Genomic DNA, 19,910 nt, shown 5'->3' on the forward strand with positions numbered 1-19,910 from the left:
ATAAAAGACATGAGATGAATTACTGTATATATACCAATGGTTCTCAACCTTTTTTCAGTGATGTACTGTCATGTTCAGTTGAGATTTGTTGTTGTGGGGTTTAGTTTATGCTTCATGTTTGTTTCCCTCGCATGCGCCTTGCCTGTCTGTGTCCTCGTTAGTATGATTTTGTCCTCCTGTCTGTGTTTGCTTTCTCCTTGAGTGTCCACCTGTCAGAGTCCCCTGCTTTGTGTGCCGGTCCCGCTGTTTTGTGTTCTTGAGTTGTCTTTATGTTTGACTGGCATTCTGGCCGAGTTCTTCAGCCTCCAATTCAGAGTATCTCCAGCCTACCTGTCTTTGTGCCCCTGATGCCTTTAGTGAGTTGTTTCAGTTTTGAGTTTTCTGTTGTTACTTTGTATTATTTTGTTCTTGTGGATCCAGTCTCAGTTTAATATTAAATATTTAATTATTTGAGCCTCTACCTTCAAGCTTCCCGCAGTTTTTTTGGGGGTCCCCTCCTTCCACACCTACTCATCATTCCATGCCATAACATGTACCCCATGTGAAATGTCGTTTCAGACAAGTACCCCTTGGCGCAAAGCAGTTTTTGTTTAAAAAAAAAAAAAATTAACAGTGGTCCCCAACCACCGTTCCGCTATATCTGTGGATCAACAGGTACCTGGCCGCGTGGGACGCACCCGAAATAATGTTTTGGAGCTGATATAGTCTAACATTACGTTCATTTGTGTTTTGTTTGGCCTGCTCTGTTTTGGCTCTGCCTCTGGCCGCTTTTGATGTTACATTTTGTCATTAGAAATATGGTGTGGTTTTGAGAGCAGTCAGTAGGTGACGGACACTTTGTTTTGTCTCTGTGGTCGAACCATTCTAGTACGGGGGAGAATTTATTTTTAATAATATAATTGAATAACCTACTGAACATATTTTTTATGAACTTATATTTTCCTGAAACGTGTAACTCAATAATCATTTTTAAAATATGTTTGCATATTTTTTTCATTTAAAATCTCAATTACCATCTGGAAGTTCCTTCAAGTACTCAGCGGTACACCTAACCCCATTTGAGAACCACTGGTAGACTGTCTATATATGCACTACGCTGACCAACGTTACTGAACTTTGGTGCGTAGTTTGTCCCAATGGTTTTGCCGTACACTTACATTGCAGATTTTGTTCCGTCTACAGTTCAAGCCCACTGTAGTGTTTAATCACTACCCAACCTAAAAGTGAACATTGAGGTTCAGTACTAGTCAGCTTAATGGAGCGGCGCTCAGAATCTAAAATACAACTGCTTCGTAGAGTTATCCGTGCCTTTCCGGACTTTCCTGAGAAGGGCGTCTTATTCAGGTAATAATTGGAATATTCTCGTTTTAACATAACTGTGTCACTCTCCCCAAAATTGGTGATTTGTGGTTGTGACCAAAAGGCATCGTTTATGCGCAAGAAATGCGCGTTATTGTTTAACTTTGATTTGGTGAGAATGAGGAATGTTTGAAGGATGTGCACCCGGAAGCCTTTCGGATAACGCGGACTAAATAAACGCCACAGCGTATTCTCGGAACTGTGCAAATGAGCTCGTGCTGCATACAAGGAAGGTGGGTATTGCATGGGTTTGGAATTGTAGCTAAAGTACTGTATTCACAAATAAGTATATCGGTTCACAAATGCGTATTTCAATCCACAAATGCGTAACGGAAGTCACAAATGTGCAACGAGAACCACACATGTGCAACTAGAACCACAAATGCGCGACTCAAGTCACAAATGCGTAACAATAATTACAAACGCTCGACTTAAGTCACGTTGATTTGTATGTAAACGCTTATTGTAGCGGAATGCGTACATAGCTCTGTAATTAGGGCGATCTGCGAACACTTGACCCCCTGGATTGGCTGTTTACTTGACTTAAGTGAAGTTGGCAAGATATTGGCAGATTCGGACTTTCGCGATCAATACCTCTCAGATAAAACGTCGTCGAAACACCAAAATTGCCATTATGCCCCCTTCGTAACACGGACTACCAGCTACAATGTCAATAAAGACATTTGTAAAATATTTAAACCGTTTCTTTCGGTGAAAAGACGCAATTGGGGGGGGGGGGGGGGGGGGGGGTGTCACTGATGTGTGTGGTGATTTTGGAGTCCCTAACCCAACCAACAGCAGAGCTATTGATCAATATATGTGTAAATATTGATCAATTATCATGAAAAAAATCCTTAAAATTAGGCAGAGGGTATTATTTGAAAACCAGAGAATGTAGCCTAAGGGGAGGTATGCCGCTGTTGTGTGCCGTGATTTTGGAGTCCCTAACTCAACCAACAGCAGAGCTATTGATCAATATATGTGTAAATATTGCTGATTAATAATTACAAAATCCTTAAAAATAGGCAGAGGAATTTATTTGAAAACCAAAGAATGTAGCATGAAGGGAGGAATGTCACTGATGTGTTTGAGGATTTTGGAGTCTCTAACTCAACCAACAGCAGAGCTATTGATCAATATATGGGTAATTATTGATCAATAATCATAAAAAAAGCCTTAAAATTAGGCAGAGGGAATTATTGGAAAACCAGAGAATGTAGCATAAGGGGAGGGATGTCACTGATGTGTGTGGTGATTTTGGAGTCCCTAACCCAATCAACAGCAGAGCTATTGATCAATATATGGGTAAATATTGATCAATAACCATAAAAAATTCTTTAAAATTAGGCAGAGGGATCTATTTGAAAACCAGAGAATGTAGCCTAAGGGTAGGGATGCCACTGATGTGTGTGGTGATTTTGGAATCTCTAACCCAACCAACAGCAGAGCTATTGATCAATATATGGGTAATTATTGATCAATAATCATAAAAAAATCCTTAAAATTAGGCAGAGGGATTTATTTGAAAACCAGAGGATGTAGCATAAGGAGAGGGATGTCATTGATGTGTGTGGTGATTTTGGGGTCCCTAACCCAACCAAACTCAGAGCTATTGATCAATATATTGGTAAATATTGATCAGTAATCATAAACAAAATCCTTAAAATTTGGCAGAGGGATTTATTTGAAAACCAAAGAATGTAGCGTAAGGGGAGGGGTGTCACTGTTGTGTGTGGTGATTTAGGAGTCTCTAACTCAACCAACAGCAGAGCTATTGATCAATATATTGGTAAATTATGGTCAATATGCATTTAAAAAAATCCTTAAAATTAGGCAGATGAATTTATTAGAAAACCAGCAGTTGTAGCATAATTGGGAGTACTTCATTGATGGTTATAGTGATTTAGGAGTGTTTACCCCAATTCAAAAGGGGAGCCAGTGATTCATTTTGAGGGTATAAATGATTAACAAGCATTTCAAATAAATCCCCAAAATTTATCAAAATAATTTACTTAAAAAACGAGTGTTGTAGTGTGATCATGAAAATGTCATGAATGTGCCCAGTGATTTTGGACTCCTTATATTCAACAATATTGGAGCTATAGATGAATATTCAGTTTATTCATGATCTTTAAGTAAAAAAATTGTCCAAAATTAAACAAACGCTTTTTTATCCAAAAGCACTGTCCCAATATGATCATGTCAATGTCTTTGACGTGTTCGTTGAATTCATAATCACGAATTGTGGCGTTATTGTTTTTTTCCCCTCTTCATCTAGTAATTTGCAGACGGTCCCTTGCGCACTCGCCCAGCCTCTGCTGCTCATAGAGATCAATTGCGTCTTTTCACCGAAAGAAACGGTTTAAATATTTTACAAATGTCTTTTTTTGACATTGTAGCTGGTAGTCTGTGTTATGAAGGAGGCATAAAGGCAATTTTGGTGTTTCGACGACGTTTTGTCTGAGAGGTATTGATCGTGAAAGTCCGAATCTGCCAATATCTTGCCAACTTTACCTAAGTGTTTACTTTTAACTTTTGCTCCAGTCCTGCCGCAATGGAATCAAAAATGCGTGAGAGGATTTGCAAATGCATCTGGGGATTTGTGTGTGACTTGCAACTCATTCGAAACAGAGTTCGAACTCGAATAATAGCTATTTACGCATTCAACTATGTGTTTACATACAAATCATTGACACCAACGTACACATTTGTGACTTTCATTACTCATTTGTGACTTCAGCCGCCCATTTGTGGATTTTCGTTGTACTATTGTGGATTTCCGTTTTTTACCTCGCTGTTTTAGCGAGGTAAAGTTGGTTTGTTATTCGATATTCAGTTGACATTCCATGGCAGTGTCCGCGGAATTAAAGAGTGTAGTTAAAAGCACAGTGAACATACTTTAATATACTATATGATTACTGTCAATTAGAGAAAACACCGAATACACATTGTCAACCGACCGTCATTCGCCGTGCTCGATGTAAGGAACCGTCAGCAAATTACACGTTTAGTCATGAAATTCAGTCACTAAAAATCAATGAAATTAACTTTTTATCTTTGTTTTTGCTGTAGTAGGTCATACTGGCAATGCCCTATGTACTACAGGTTAGTTTTTTGTGGAAAAATACTTTATATAGACATGGTATGCAATTAAAATAAAAAAACTATTCACTTATAATCTAGACAATTAGTTTTTATCATTCTTTTTGCTGTAGTGGGTCATTTTTGTAATGCCCTAACTACTGCAGGTGGGTTTTATTGTGAAAAACATACTTAATATGGACATGGTATGTAATTAAAAAATAAAATTATTCACTAAAAATCAAGGAAATTACTTTTTATCTTTATTTTTGCTGTAGTAGGTCATATTTGTAATGCCCAAACTACTACAGGTGAGTTTGTTGTGGATGAAATACTTTATATGGACATGGTACGTAATTAAAACATAAAATATAGTGAAATAAATACTACAGATGGACTTTTTTGTGAAAGATGACTTTTGATGGACATGGTGAGTAATTGAAAAATAAAAATATTCACTAAAAATCAAGGAAATTACTTTTTCTATTTCTTTTTGCTTTAGTGGGTCAAACTTGTAATGCCCTTTTTACTACAGGTGCACTTTTTTTTTTGTAAAAGATGACTTTTGATGGACATGGTAATTGAAAAATAAAAATATTCACTAAAAATCAAGTAAGTGACTTTTTTTTCCTTCTTTTTTGTTGTAGTAGGTAATATTAGTAATGCCCTAACTACAACAGGTTGAAATTTTTGTGAAAAATGACTTGATGGACATGGTAAGAAATTGAAAATTAAAAATATTCACTAGAAAATCAAGGAAATGAATTTTTATCTTTTTTTGTTGTTGTAGTAGGTCATATTAGGAGTGCTCTAACTACTACTGGTGAGATTTCTGTGAATAATGACTTGATGCACATGGAAAAAAATTGGAAAATAAAAATATTCACTAAAAATCAAGGAAATTATTTTTATCCTTTTTTGTTCTAGTAGGTCATATTCGTAATGTTCTAACAACTACAGGTGAGATTTCTGTAAAAAATGACTTGATGGACATGGAAAGAAATTGGAAAATAAAAATATTCACTAAAAATCAAGGAAATTATTGTTTTCCTTTATTTTGTAGTAGGTCATATTAGTAATGCTCTAACTACTACAGGTGAGATTTTTTTGTTAAAATTGACTTTGGATGGACATGGTAAGTAATTGAAAATTAAAAATATTCACTAAAAATCAAGGAAATTACTTTTTATCTTTTATTTTGCTGTAGTAGGTCAAATTTGTAATGTTCTAACTACTACAGGTGATTTTTTTGTAAAAGATGACTTTTGATGGACATGGTAAGAAATTGAAAAGTAAAAATATTCACTAAAAATCAAGGAAATGACTTTTTCTATTTCTTTTTGCTGTGGTGGTAGTACAAAAATGACCTACTACAGCTAAAATAAAGAAAAAAGTAATTTCCTTGATTTTTAGTGAATATTTCTTATTTTTAATTACTTACCATGTCCATCAAAAGTCCTCTTTCACAAAACGTTCACCTGTAGTAGTTAGGGCCTTACTAATATGATTTCCTACAACAAAAATATTGGAAAAAAAGTCATTTCCTTGATTTTTTTGTGAATATTTTTAATTTTCAATTACTCACCATCTCCATCAAAAGTCATTTTTCAAAAGGTTCACCTGTAGTAGTTAGGGTATTATAAGTGTTTTCTACTACAATAAAAATAAAGAAAAAAGTAATTTCCTTGATTTTTAATGAATACTTTTATTATTTTGTATTTATTTCAGTATATTTTATATTTCAATTACTTACCATATCCATATAAAGTATTTTATCACAAAAACCTCACCTGTAGTAGTTAGGGCATTACAAAAATGACCTACTACAGCTAAAAGAAAGAAACAAAGTAATGTCCTTGATTTTTAGTGAATATATCTTATTTTTAATTACTTACCACGTCCATCAAAAGTCCTCTTTCACAAAAATCGCACCCGTAGTAGTTAGGGCATTACAAAAGTTACCCACTACAACAAAAACAAAGAAAAAAAAGTAATTTCCTATATTTTAGAGATTTTTTTTTCATTTATGAAATGCATAATCTGTCCATATAAAGTGTTTTTTTCACAAAAACCTCATGCATTACAAGTATGATCTACTACATCTACTAAAGAATGGTAAAATGTTATTTTATTGATTTTTAGTGAACGTTTTTTCACACTGAAACGTGTAATTTTCAGATGGTCCCCACCGAATGTCAACTGAATATCGAAGAACAACCCAACTTTACCTCGCTTTCTGTTTTGAATTTGTGACTCTTTAAGCATTTGTGATTTTTGTTGCACAGTTGTGGATTTCTGTTAAGAATTTGTGACTTCAGTTGCGCATTTCTGGTTCTTGTTGCACACTTGTGGTTATTGTTCCACATTTTTGGTTATTGTTGCACATTTGTGGTTCTCGTTGCACATTCACGACTTTCGACTTTGGTAGCGCTTTTGTGGATTGAATTACGCACTTGTGAATTAAAATCCACATTTGTGACTTTGGTTACACATTTGTGGATTGAAATACGCATTTGTGAATACTTTTTCTACAATTCTGACCACATACATGTAACTTTACCTTTTAAATATGACCCTAACAATTCAACAAACAACATTATGCATACAGGCGTTGCCCCTGGAGGATTTCAAAATGCTTTCTCGATCACCACGGATTTGATCACGTTCTTTTGCCCAACTGTGTAACTACCACGCTCAAAAGCTCACCAAGCTTTCTGTTTGCTCAGTTTGCAGCAAAATAAAAGCATAGCAAGCATCGTCTACAACAAATTACTGTACTGAATGGCAGAACAGAATCATTTAAATTCGCGACCGTGGGAAAGAGACAAGACTGCGTTCAAACAGCGTAAGCTTGACAATCTCGAAACGGGCTGCTTGTTGAAGTCATGACACAGTATTTATTAATTAAGCGTATTGCAGACCTGTCAACCTCCGGACACTAAAATCTCGAGTGCCATGCACTGCAATCCTTAGTAGCATCAAATCCTTAAAAAACGAGGCAACAAACGTTATTTAAATGTATTTTTTATTAATTAAAACGGATTAGACACAAAAATTTGAAATCACATTGTGTACTGAACAATAATTATGTAACAAATAACAGCAATGATGCAGTGATGTTGTTAAGTGACTATTTTCACATTGATTGCAGTTCATATGACAAAGATGCACCAACATTGCAGATAACCATGTAAGTCAATTGAATTATATTTAAGTTAACAAACCCAGATGAAAAGTGCACTTCCGACATTTTTTGGGGCATTCCTGTCAAGCGTCGGTCTGTCGGCAAAACGGGTGTTCGTCTGTGACAAACTGACAAACAGTCCGTCTGTTAATCTGGAAGTCCTCGCTATATTTCGGTTTCCTGTTTTTACCTTCCCAAAACACTTGACTGTGTTGTGCCCTGTTGCACCAAATACTTCCTATAGATGTCGCCCTTATAGCAGAGATTTGGTTAGGTGAAAATGTGTAAGGGCCAATTATTCTGCCTGACATTCTTTGAACTAATAAGTTTAGATACAAATGAACTATTTGATTTTACTTTTTTTATGCAAAAGCCATACTTTTTTGCACATTTTTATTTTCAAATTTTTCCCAAAACTAATGAAGAAAAGGTCTATATGAAGAAAAAAAAAACACTTTTGGGAAGATTAAACATACATACAACATAACCAATGAAGTTCAAATGAAGTTCAAGCTGTAAATTCAGGGCACAAAAAAAACCAAGCAATGACGGATGTTTTTTTTTTTTTGTTTGTTTTTTTAAATTTTTATGTAATTTTTTTTTTTTCAATTGACGTACCCCCCCCCCCCCCCCCCCCCCCCCCCTTCTGATACCTGTTCTTGGTCACGTCCAAACTTCTTTTTCTTCCAGGCCTATTAAAATTTGAACACTAGCCGCAATTGGCCTGCGGGCTGATCTTGAAATATCTATGAATATGTCTGGCTTATAGATTCCATGCTTGTGGTGTTTCTTAAATCCACTGTGTCACAGGTTCAAATCCCCCCTCTTGACACTATCAAAAACAAGATAAATACCGTATTTTCCGCACTATAAGGCGCATCGGATTATAAGGCGCACCATCAATGAATGGCATAGATAAAAAAAAAAAAAAGCCATATAAAAGGCGCACCGGATTATAAGGCGCACATAGAGTTGAAATCATAGTACTGGCTGGGGTTGTATTATGCATCCACTAGATAGCCACTAGATGGTGCTTTATTGAAGGGAATGTATGTAAAACAATCAGCAAAGTCATCAAACTTTATTAATAGAATATAGACTTTATTCACATAATATAAGCGTTGAATGGATATTATACTAAGAAATGTTTGTTTTAAAAAAAAATTCAGATAAAACAGAGAATGTGTTATTGATAATTGCTATTTAACAACTAAACAGGAGCCGCAGAGCGCAGAATAGATCCAGATCGAGCCATGCACTTGTGAATGCTGTGCCGCAATTCTTTTGATTTTCCCCTCGGCATGCATTATGTATTTTTGACCAGCTATTTTGTTATGGAGCACAAAAAAGTTAGGAATAAATGAAAGTCAGGGAAATTTAAAAGACAAACATGCAACGATATGAGTTTGGAGCCAAGCGCAGGTGAAGGCTGGCGTCTTTTTAATTTTTTCCTCGGCGTGCATTATATATTTTTGACCCGCTGTTACGATATGGAGCACAAAGAAGTTAGGAATCAACGAAAATCAGGGAAACTTAAATGACAAACATGAGTGTGGGGCCACACACTAGTAAGTCCTAAAAAAAAAAAAAAAATGTGTTGGGCCTGCAAATCAAGTTAATTAATTGCGCTGGGCCATGTTGGCTTTAGTACCCTCGGGCCAGGTTGGTTTGAACTGGATTTTTTAGGCATAAACTAGTTTATGCGGTCAGCACATGATTTGATCCATATATAAGGCGCACCGGATTATAAGGCGCACCGTCAGCTTTTTAAAATCAGGCTTTTGGGTGTGCCTTATAGTGCGGAAAATTCGGTACACTAATCCTTCTAATTTTTTTTTTTTTTTTTACTGTATTGACAATTTACTCAATCATGACTTGCAAAAAACTTCGGGTGTCCATAGATGTCCAGCTTGTCTTTCATTGGTGAATAGGGTATGCTGGTCTCTAATTGGCGTTGGCTTAGCAGTGGTTAAGCACTTTAAATGCATCAGTCCCCTTTTTTCAAAATTAAGTGACATGGGGACGTGGTATATTGTGATTGTTTGTTGGCTCAAGGACAAGTGCTTCCATTCCATGTCTGGCACATAATCAGGCTTGTTCTTATTCATGTTGAATGAGTTTGCAATTATTCTGTTATTTTCAGTATGTTCACCATGCATTGATTTATCAATGTTTTATTAATGAAATGTGTTTCTTTAAGTTTGTTTTTGAATGCACCCATATTGCTCAAATACTATAACCGTTGTACTACAATGTCAAACATTTCACTTGTTTTTCTTCTACATGTCACAAACGCATCTTTTGTCGCACGACTGCGTGCTGTCTTGATCGACTCTGAATCGTTAAATATGCATTTAATATGAATGCAGGTAACGCACGTTTTGCATTTTACATACTTGGTCAATGAAGATGACATTCGGATCTCAAGTAAATATCCATGTGCATAATGTAAAGTTTATGTCTCCACAGAGACATATGTCCCATCCTGAAGGATCCAACTGCTTTGGCAGCAGTCATTGACCTGTTTGAAGAGCATGTGAAAAACAAAAACTGGGAGGTCGATCTGATTGTAGGTAAGAAATCTCACCTATCAAAGACAGTTACACAGTAAATGTAAATAACCAGTATGTGTTGTAACAGGGATTTTTGAACACAAATTAATTCATATGAAGCATAAAGTCCGAAATTTACTTTATAGTGATGCAAAACTGCTTATTGTAGCTTTGACACCTGTGTGCACGTGTGTGTGTGCACGTGTGTGTGTGTACAGCGATATATCGCTACTTCGCGCCTCATCTCAGTGCATCATGGATTTTTTTTGTTTATTACTGCGAAGAGACACGCTGACTGTTCCCTGCATGCTAGACAGACGAGTTAACTGTAAATGCACATGCCATGGGCACGCCTCGGATGTCGAACTACTGCAGTACACATATTTACTTAAATCTTAAATTATTAATCCTTATACAGTAACGGTTCTGTTATCCCTTCCCGTTTCCATCCCTTGTCTGTAGTCTCATGGAGAGACGAGGTTGGCCTGCTGCTCTCCCCTCGCGTCTGACTAACAGGCTGTGTGAGTTTTAAAGTTGTAATCTACTCCTGCCCTAATTGGTCGACGGTTGCGCCAGGAGCCAGTCACATGTCATGCAAGAGTGCCCGTCTCCTTCATAAACTCCAGTTCTCAAGGACTGCAATCCTGCATGTTTTCAATTCTTCTCTCAAACACACCTGATTCAAATGATTCCTCAGCAAGCTCTGCAGGCTCTCGAAAGTTATATTAATCAATTGAATCAGGTGTGAGAGTTTGAGACCTATGATATACACTGTTTGTACTGTATATACATACACTGCATGTGTGTGTGTGTATGTATATGTGTGTATATATATATATATATATATATATATATATATATATATATATATATATATATATATATATATATTACATTCATTTTCTATAGCCGCTTATTCTCACAAGGATCGAGCCATTTTGTGAATAAAATCACACAAAAAATTAACAAGATGTCAATGACTTTTCTAGGCCTTATATGTGTGCAAAGTTTCATGAGTTTTCATCCATGTTAAGACCCTCAAAATGATCTTGATAATTTTGGAGAATAACCCATTACCACGACAACAATGACACAAGCTCTGGTTTAATGACAGAGCGTGCAGCTAAACAGGAGTGCATTAAAGTCGAACATAAGTGAAAACAAGAAGCTGCACGTCTCTTATCAAAAATATGGAATAGTAGCTGATGTTGCTACCAGAGCACAGTTCAAGATGCCAAAACACAATACTGTACTTGACGAACCTTATTCACAAAATCCATTACAACACACTTGTAGAATAGAATGCCTTTATTGTCATTATACAGCAGGTATACAACAAAAGTGGGAATACTTTCAACAACTCTTGATTTGGTTTCTAGCTCCACATTTGACCCCTCTGTCCATGTCCCTTGTTCAGTGGTGTTAAATTATTTTGAGGCTGTTATCTTTAAGTTCTTAGAGGATGAGGTTTGCCAGATCAAGCTGTCTGGCTCCCCTTTTGACCCTATTCCTCCTCATTTCTTCAATAAAGTTCTCCCAAGTGTTGGTCAATAATTTTTGAACATTGCAGTCTATCTTCTGGTACCTTTGTCTGAACTGTCATCAAAATGATATTTTTGCAGTACTAAACCATTATCTTCTTTAATGTGTGATGTGTGTGTGTGTGTGTGTGTGTGTGTGCGCGTGCGCGTGTGTACGTGCATGCGTGTATTTGTTTTTGACTGGAAGGTTTAGATGCTCGTGGTTTCCTGTTTGGGCCTCTTCTTGCTCAGCGGCTTGGAGTTGGTTTTATCATGGTCAGGAAGAAAGGAAAACTTCCAGGAGCCACTGTGTCTAAGACATATGATTTGGAATACGGGAAGGTAATAACAAGAGCACAGACACAAACACTTATACATACACATGCCACAAAGTTTCTGTTGAGACAAAATTAGATTTTTAGCCTATGCAGATTGAAACTGGATTGTTTGTCTGTAGTGCAAACGGTTTGTAGCCAGGAAATCTTTGGTTGTCTCACGTTTTGATTCTGATTTTGGGGGTCTTCGATTCAGAATCGATTTTCGATCCACAACGATTTTCGATCCAAAACGATTTGATTCAATTAACTAAAAGTGATTTCTGCTTCAATCCATACAAATGCAAAGGATCATCATACTATGTGGGTCATCTTTGCAAGACAGAATAACAAAGTGAGACAAGTATATCCTTTTTGACATTAACTTTTGATTTGTAAGGAGCATGACTTTTTCACAAATAGCATTTGGACAACTCCTATTTTTTTAAGCTAACTATATATACAGTAATTATACTATGTACAACGTTTTAGCTTTTATAGTATAAAATACGATGAGACAAAAATTGAAAAAAGGTAGAACAAGATACATTGTCTTTTCATAGCAAATTGCAGTACCAAAATATTATGTGAAAAACCGTTGCCCAAATAAAAAATTTTGATATTTCTTGGACTCTGCACATTTATGACAAGTAAGGTATGTACCGTATTTTCCGCACTATAAGGCGCACCTAAAAGCCTTATTTTTTTAAAAGCTGATGGTGCGCCTTATAATCAGGAACGCCTTATATATGTGGATCAATATTGAGATTGGGATTGGTAGATGGGGAATGAACTGATAAAGTAAGCTTTACCTGTTTCTTTTGTGTGTTTACAGTTGAACAAGGTTGGTCATATTGACATTGTGTTATTATGCTGTTGAGAGTTTAGAGTTATTATTTGAGTTATTATTGTTATTAGTTTGAGTATTACTATATTGTGATTGAAAAAATATGGAAAAAGTTTTAAAATGTATCATTAATTGAGGGTGCACCTTATAATCCGGTGCGCCTTATAGTGCGGACAATACGGTAAATGAACTTTTTCAAGTGAGCAGCAAAATTGGTAGTATGGGGAAATCGTGAAACGTGTGCTAAGGTTGTTCATCTCTGAACATATCGGAAGCATTTTCAATTACAATTGTTTGTAACATATTATTTACTTCAGTGGAGATGGTATTTTCATACATTTACATGTATGTGAGTAATATGTGTTTGTGAATTAATTTGGAGTTTCCATACATTGTTTTGTGTTCTATCTTTTGTTTTATTTTGTTCTGAGGACATGCTGAAGTTTAGTGTTTTTGATTTCAGATCATATAAATGTAAAAATTCTAAAAACCCCTGTCACACTACCAGGAATACCCCAAAATGGTCAAAATACCGCACAAGCTTTAATGTATTCACAGAACCACTTAAAAATATACTTTTTATTTTACTGTTACAGGCAGAAGTAGAGATCCAAGAGGATGCAGTGACACAAGGGCAGAAAGTAGTGCTTGTTGATGACCTTTTAGCTACTGGAGGTGAGATGTTTTATTTGGTGTGAAAAATATTTTGGCAAATGTTTATCGCAGGCATTTTGAATCTCTCCAGCACAATTTTTTCAAACTACATGACTCATGAATAGTTGCATACTGTTTTCAAGTGACTTTACGCTGGCATTTTTTAATATCTGATGTCTCCAACACATCGCTTGTGTGCGAGTGCCATGTCCTTTCCAATTACTCAGAGGAATAACTAAAGTCCAAAATGAAAGTTTTCACATTCATCGTGTGGTACAGTCAGTCGCAATTCCTATCCAATCAAATTCACAGGTGTTCCACACTTTCTCAAGATTTAATAGTTATTTTCAACTATCTGTCAAGTCATCATTTGTACTGCGGTGCTGTTTGTTATTGTAACGGGATAGAAAACAGGGTTATTTTAGTTTTGGGATTATTCATTAATCAGTTGTTTATTTCATTTCAGGTTTTTTTCCTTTTTGTGCTGGTTTGAATTAGTTTCCTGTTTAGCTTTGGTTTTTTTTAATGACTGTTCTTTAATTGCTTAGCACTGTAAATTTGAGGGTTTTTGTTGTTGTTGTTGTTTTTTGGTTAAAGTTCATTACTTCAACATTTAAAAAAAAAAAGTTGGACGTGATAGAAACACAAAGCTGTATTTGTAGGGTAGGCAAGAAAATGTCATCATCAAAGCAGTCAGCTGCTTGACTGATGGTTATATGATGCAGCTGTGTGTTACAGCACTGTGAAGAAGTAACCCAAACCCGATAGCGTCCACATTTGCAGAATCAATAAATCACCTTGTTGATACAAGGTTGGCTCTTATTGCCAACTCCCTATCGAACTTTTGTTTGCTATCGTGGCTGCATCACAAAAGGGCAAGACTGGTTTTTGTCATGGCTTTGCTGGGGTAACTCTACATGCCTTTGCTCTGATGTCAAGGGACCATGGCAGTGATTCTGGTTTGGTTGTAATCGTCTGCATCGACTGAGTCGCGTTCTCCATGACATTACTGTGGATTCTGGGAAGTTTCTTGGGTCCGGTTTGGTATGTCTCTCGTCATATGTGTGAAATTTTCACAAGATCGGATCATCTGGGTGAAGCAGACTTTTTTTTTTGTTATGGTGACTAAAGATCAGCATTGAAAACAGATCCTTGCTGAGAACCAGTTCCTGATGTTTCAATTCCTTGGTATCATTTACCGTATTTACAAACAGTTCTCTTATCGATATGAGCCAGGATGTAAGATGTCACACCACAACATGCAATAGTGGCACGGCATGCACACTTTACAAGGGTGGAAGAAAACAGGCAACATCGATACGCATGCTCACACACAGCATGCTGTCACGTATATACGTATGCTGAATACTCATGTAACGGTTAACTTTCATTTTGGAACTAGGCTAATAAGAATAGTATAAGATGTTTGTTTTTTAGCCTGTTGGACCAGAAGTGCAACAGAATACATGGGAGTATGTGCTACCCGTCAACCTAGTACATGACAGTGAAACAGCCTAATGTGGTGAAGCCAACCAATGAGTCAAAATCAACCGTACCATAACAAATAATGTATAGACACGAGCGGCTTGGGTACACTTTTATTTTGAAGTTCCTCTTTAGGACGTTGTTGTCTTACAACAATAAAAATGCATTTATTTCACCCTTCGCCTGCCTGATCACCATGGGTTCAAGAGCCTTTAGCCACTTGGTTCCAAACACTCTCATCACATTCAAATCATCCCTCATCCACATCTTCTTGAACACAGACATTGTTTTACAACTGGTTTGGTTTTAACTACAGTTATCCCATTTGATCATTTTAAACTTTGTTGTGCTTTATTGCTCGTCTTGTAATACTTACTTACTGGTATATATTTTTATTATAACTTTCTACAGTGACCTTGAGTGACACAAAAGGTGCTTAAAATGCATTATAAACTCGAGAAAGCTCTAGCCTCAAGCTGCTGACTAAAACAATTGTCAGTCCCTGAGTGTAAGTTTAAAATCACTCAGGCTTTCTTAGCTGACAAGAAACTAATGTCCTTATGAATCAAAATACAGTATTTCCCCACAACAGTCTTAACATCAACTTTCCTTTACTGTCAGTACGTTACATGAATCCACAAAATCAGTTTAGTGCCTTTGTGACCTATGTTTTATGTCTTTACTTGAACTTTTTTTTTTTTGGGTTCTCCAGGTACTCTCGATGCAGCTTGTCAATTAATGAAGAAACAACATGCACAAATTCAAGGCTGCATGGTTGTTATTGAGCTGACTGATCTTAAAGGTATTGACAGACTGAAGCCACACAATGTTTTCTCTCTGATTCAGTACTGACATTTATTGCATCCTTTCTGTATCGAATTATACAGCTATCACGCTTTTGGAACGTTTTACAACAATAAAGATGTATCCTCTCCACACTGTATTTCATCTACGGTATAGAAATTCCAATGAAATTGGGGTGTTGTGTGAAACAAACTTAAAACAAATACAATGATTTGCAATTCTTTGAAACGTAATATCACATGAAAACACTACAAAGACAAGATATATATAATGTTCAAACTGATACCCCCTCCAAATATTGATATATTTTGAATTTGGCAGGTTATCTTCTGTGAAATTACCTTTCATTGTTTATGGCACTCAAAAACCTTTAGGAACCGCGGACCGTAACTATTGAAGTTTGTTGTTGGAATTATTTCTTGTTAAATGTAAACACCTTTGCCACTTACATTCAGAGAATTCTTTATTTTCTCGGAATGTTTTAATATTATGGGTTGTAGATCAGACATAGGCAACATACAGTATGGTTGGTCACATCCCGCCCAACCAGCCTTTCTGACCTGGTCTCACAGTCACCATAAAAGCGTTTCAAGTCACCTTGTCGTTGTTTGCAAGGTTCGTATGCTTGAAGTGATGTAACGATAGCTGTGAAAGTGCAATATTAAAATTACCACACTATCATTGTCATCCTGTTATATTAAAAGTAACACCTATGCATCAAAATAAATCTGCTTTAGTTCACTTGAACTTGAACATAGCTTTGTGTAGTACATGTACACACAGGTGGCTATTTAGCACCGCCCTAGTGGCTGCCTGGTGTTTTTTTTTTAAATAAACTGTATGAAAATAGATGGAAGAGAACATATTTTACTTAAATTTACAAACATGCCACAAACATTCTTAATGGAATCCAAAGCTGTAAAAATGAGAAGAACAAATATTACATTTCTGTCAATGAAGTTTAGTGTCACCGCCTGCAATGCACCTTTCTTTCAGTTTAAACCTTAATCTTGAAGGCTCATTATTGTAGCCTACTTTGTCATTTTGATAGTAGGCTAATAATATAGCAGTTATAATATAGCTACTTACAGCCTATATAAGCCCTCCAGATAGATTTCGTTTTTGCTTTTCTTCAATATAGCTCCTTCAACATTTTGGGTTGCCAGTTGCCAGATCCAGCCCACCACATTATTTAATGTGGCCCGCGGAATACTGATTTGACTTTCTGGCTAAAATTGTATGTTGAAAAATATTGTTCTTCAACTGTGAGACTATAAGCTCACGCGTGAGTTCACTTGCCTCATCTTTTGCTTGTGAGCAACATTACCAGTCCTTTGTTTTTTAAACATGTTGCAGGTATCAAATTCCACTTAAGTGAATATTTGGGGGGGGGGTAGATATCTTGTGTGTGTTGTGTTCACAGTGACAGTGATGACCAAATCATCGTATCCTCTTTATTTACACGCTGTACAACTTCCCAATCTCTTTGGAATTGTTTTGTGAAAAAAAAGTATGTTTTTCATTCTTTGAAGCTTGTAATGTATTGTTTCATCTTAAACATGGTTTGCCATTATCTTAACCAGCTGTTGGGAAAAAAAAAACAAACTTGTTTTGCACAGACCGTGGTGAAAGTAAATTCACAACTAGCAATAAGACAAACTAACAATGTTGAACCTAAGGGCTTAAAATGTTGCTGATTTGCCAAATTAGTGTGTCTTAACATTCCTTCAAATGTATTTGTGTTTCAAAAATGAATGTTTATGATCAAGGCCTAGAGTATTTCAGAATAAAATAAAATTAATTCATCTTCTGTCTGTGTGCAATCTTTGTTAATTCGCAGGTACTATATTTTCCCAAAGATTACCATTAGCCCCTTTCACACCAAAACAGTCTAGGAACTGTGAGTTCCTGGTCGCGCGGTTCCGGGTCGGAGGTTCCTGGTCTTCAGCCCATTCGTTTGTGTTAAGACAAACCAGTAATTTAAGGAGTTCCCCAATAATTAAAATCGCAATTCAATTTGAACAAAAAACGTAAAATATCCAAATTATTGTCTTCTCTTTAAAGTCAACAAGAATGCTGATGGATGGAGTAATATGTGTATTTCTGAATACGCACATAAGATCTTCATCAATCAATCGAACTTCATACGAATCACTTATTTTGTTTCCAGTTTTTTCAATCATCAGTCTTGTCATTCAGTCTTGTTTCAGACAAGTTAGACTGAATTCACTGGTGTGATGTTGGAATACGTATCAAAAGGCCCCTATCATGCAAACTCAACTTTTTGAAGCAAAAAGACAGCTTCTCCATCACAGCTATAAATAGCAGGACTAACAACAAAACAAAAACACAGAGAAAATAAAACTCGCACTTTGTGAAACGATGCTTTTTGATGTAGAATATTTATTCATTCCATTTATTGTTAATATTTATTATGCAGCAATCAGAGCACTGCTCACAATTTTCATGTATATTTTCAAGTATAATGACAACAAAGGTATTCTATTCTAATGTATTATCTTGATAAAACACAAACAAACAAAACAATCACAATATCGGCATGATTTTATTTCCTTCATGTAGCCAAATGCCACCCAACAAGCTATAATATCAATGGAAAATGATACAACTTTCTGGTCACAGGCCACACCAAATGGCAATTTATTTTTAACACAAAAATCTTAAATCAAATGCTGCAAATGAGTTGACATTATAACACCCCCCACCGCACTACATGCACACACACACACACACAGCAGATGATTCCTCGGAAAATGAATTGTAAATTTAGTTTGGGGTTGAGGCCGAAGAACTATTCGCTTAACTTCTTGTGTTGAGATGCAGATTTTAAAGTGTTCAAATTATAGATGATGTCCTAACCTACTGTTAGGTTCACTGAGCTGATACTCGCGAAACCCAATAGCTAAAATAAGAAAGAGAGAAGGCACGAATCTGCTCATGCATGAGGATGAGACAGGACCACAAAGGCTGCAGTGCTGCCACGCTCTGAGGCCCTTCCTTGTTCCCCCTAGTTTTATTATTTTAGAGATCCCTAGGTTACATGAAAGGTCTGGCCCTAAAGGGTAGAAATGCATGGGGGGAGCAATATGTGCGGCTGGAACCCAAAATCTTGTAATACGCATTCGTGAAAGCTGAGCGCGCGCCTGTGTGTGAATGGCACAATGCAGTATGCAGCAACATGTACAACATCCAGTAAGTCGAACGCTCAGGTCCACAACACTTCCTCAACCAACTTCCTCTTTCCGGGGAGCCTTCAGGTGACCCTGGGCCCTGGATGCTGTTTGACAGGGCTCTGAAAAGACTTCAACTACCATTATCCGTGACATGTTGGGACATGTTGCTACCCTAATATCCAGTAAAAAGGTGTCAAATGTATAATCACTATGTGAATTAACAACAATAATAAATCATCTCAACAATTAAGAACATCTGATCAATATAATTGCTAACACATGATTGATTGGTACACGTGCTTTACCCAACTGAGTACTACTGATTGCTGTTATTAATGATTTCAATTAACATGTCATAATTGATTGGCACACCACTGATTAATTACTGATTTATTACACAATAAAAATAAAAGGTTTATTAAATTTCTCCAACACCTACTAAAAGTTGACTTAGCAGGGGTCATTTAAGACTTCCCGAAAGTTTAGGGTCAATATCTTTTTTTTTGTGAGGAACTGGTTGCTACGGACATCTGAAAAATATATGTGCCAAACTTTAAAAGTGTTTTTCTTAAACCTGGGGAATTCAGCTTGGAAACAAATTGCTGTAACGTCATACATTTTTTTTTTTTAGCTATCTCCCTACCTCCTATACATAATTTTGAAGGTAAATCTGTCACAAAGCTATCTGTCACGCGATCTGTCACAAAGCTATCGGCCCAGCCAATCAATCAAATTTTATTTATATAGCCCTGAATCACCGAAGTCTCAAAGGGCTTCACAGAATGAAAAGAGGTCGTACAGAGACATCTTTTCAGTATAGGGTACACAACAGCATCCCCTGTCAAAGCTCCCAGAAGGGGAAGGAAAAACTCAAAAACCCCAAATTTGGGGAAAATCAGAAACCTCCAGAAGGGAC

At 36.4% G+C, this 19,910-nt stretch overlaps 1 protein-coding gene across 2 annotated transcripts; it reads left to right on the top strand.

Moving 5' to 3' along the window:
* The first annotated feature begins 1,144 nt into the window (after positions 1–1,144).
* On the top strand, positions 1,145–17,610 carry aprt (adenine phosphoribosyltransferase). Of its 2 annotated transcripts, none has more exons than XM_088422322.1 (5): positions 1,145–1,344; positions 10,094–10,197; positions 11,905–12,038; positions 13,454–13,532; positions 15,709–17,610. In XM_088422322.1, the coding sequence occupies exons 1-5, from the start codon at positions 1,256–1,258 to the stop codon at positions 15,846–15,848; spliced, it is 546 nt and encodes a 181-aa protein (XP_088278448.1). In that variant the 5' UTR covers positions 1,145–1,255; the 3' UTR covers positions 15,849–17,610. The 2 variants fall into 2 exon arrangements, with proteins under 2 accessions (XP_088278448.1, XP_088278449.1); XM_088422323.1 differs by lacking the exon at positions 1,145–1,344 and adding an exon at positions 1,474–1,592.
* The last annotated feature ends 2,300 nt before the right edge of the window (positions 17,611–19,910 follow it).

The sequence above is a fragment of the Hippichthys cyanospilos genome, chromosome 8 (assembly GCF_059441005.1).
Source record: "Hippichthys cyanospilos isolate Australia breed blue-spotted pipefish chromosome 8, RoL_Hcya_1.0, whole genome shotgun sequence".
NCBI classification, from domain to species: Eukaryota; Metazoa; Chordata; class Actinopteri; order Syngnathiformes; family Syngnathidae; genus Hippichthys; species Hippichthys cyanospilos.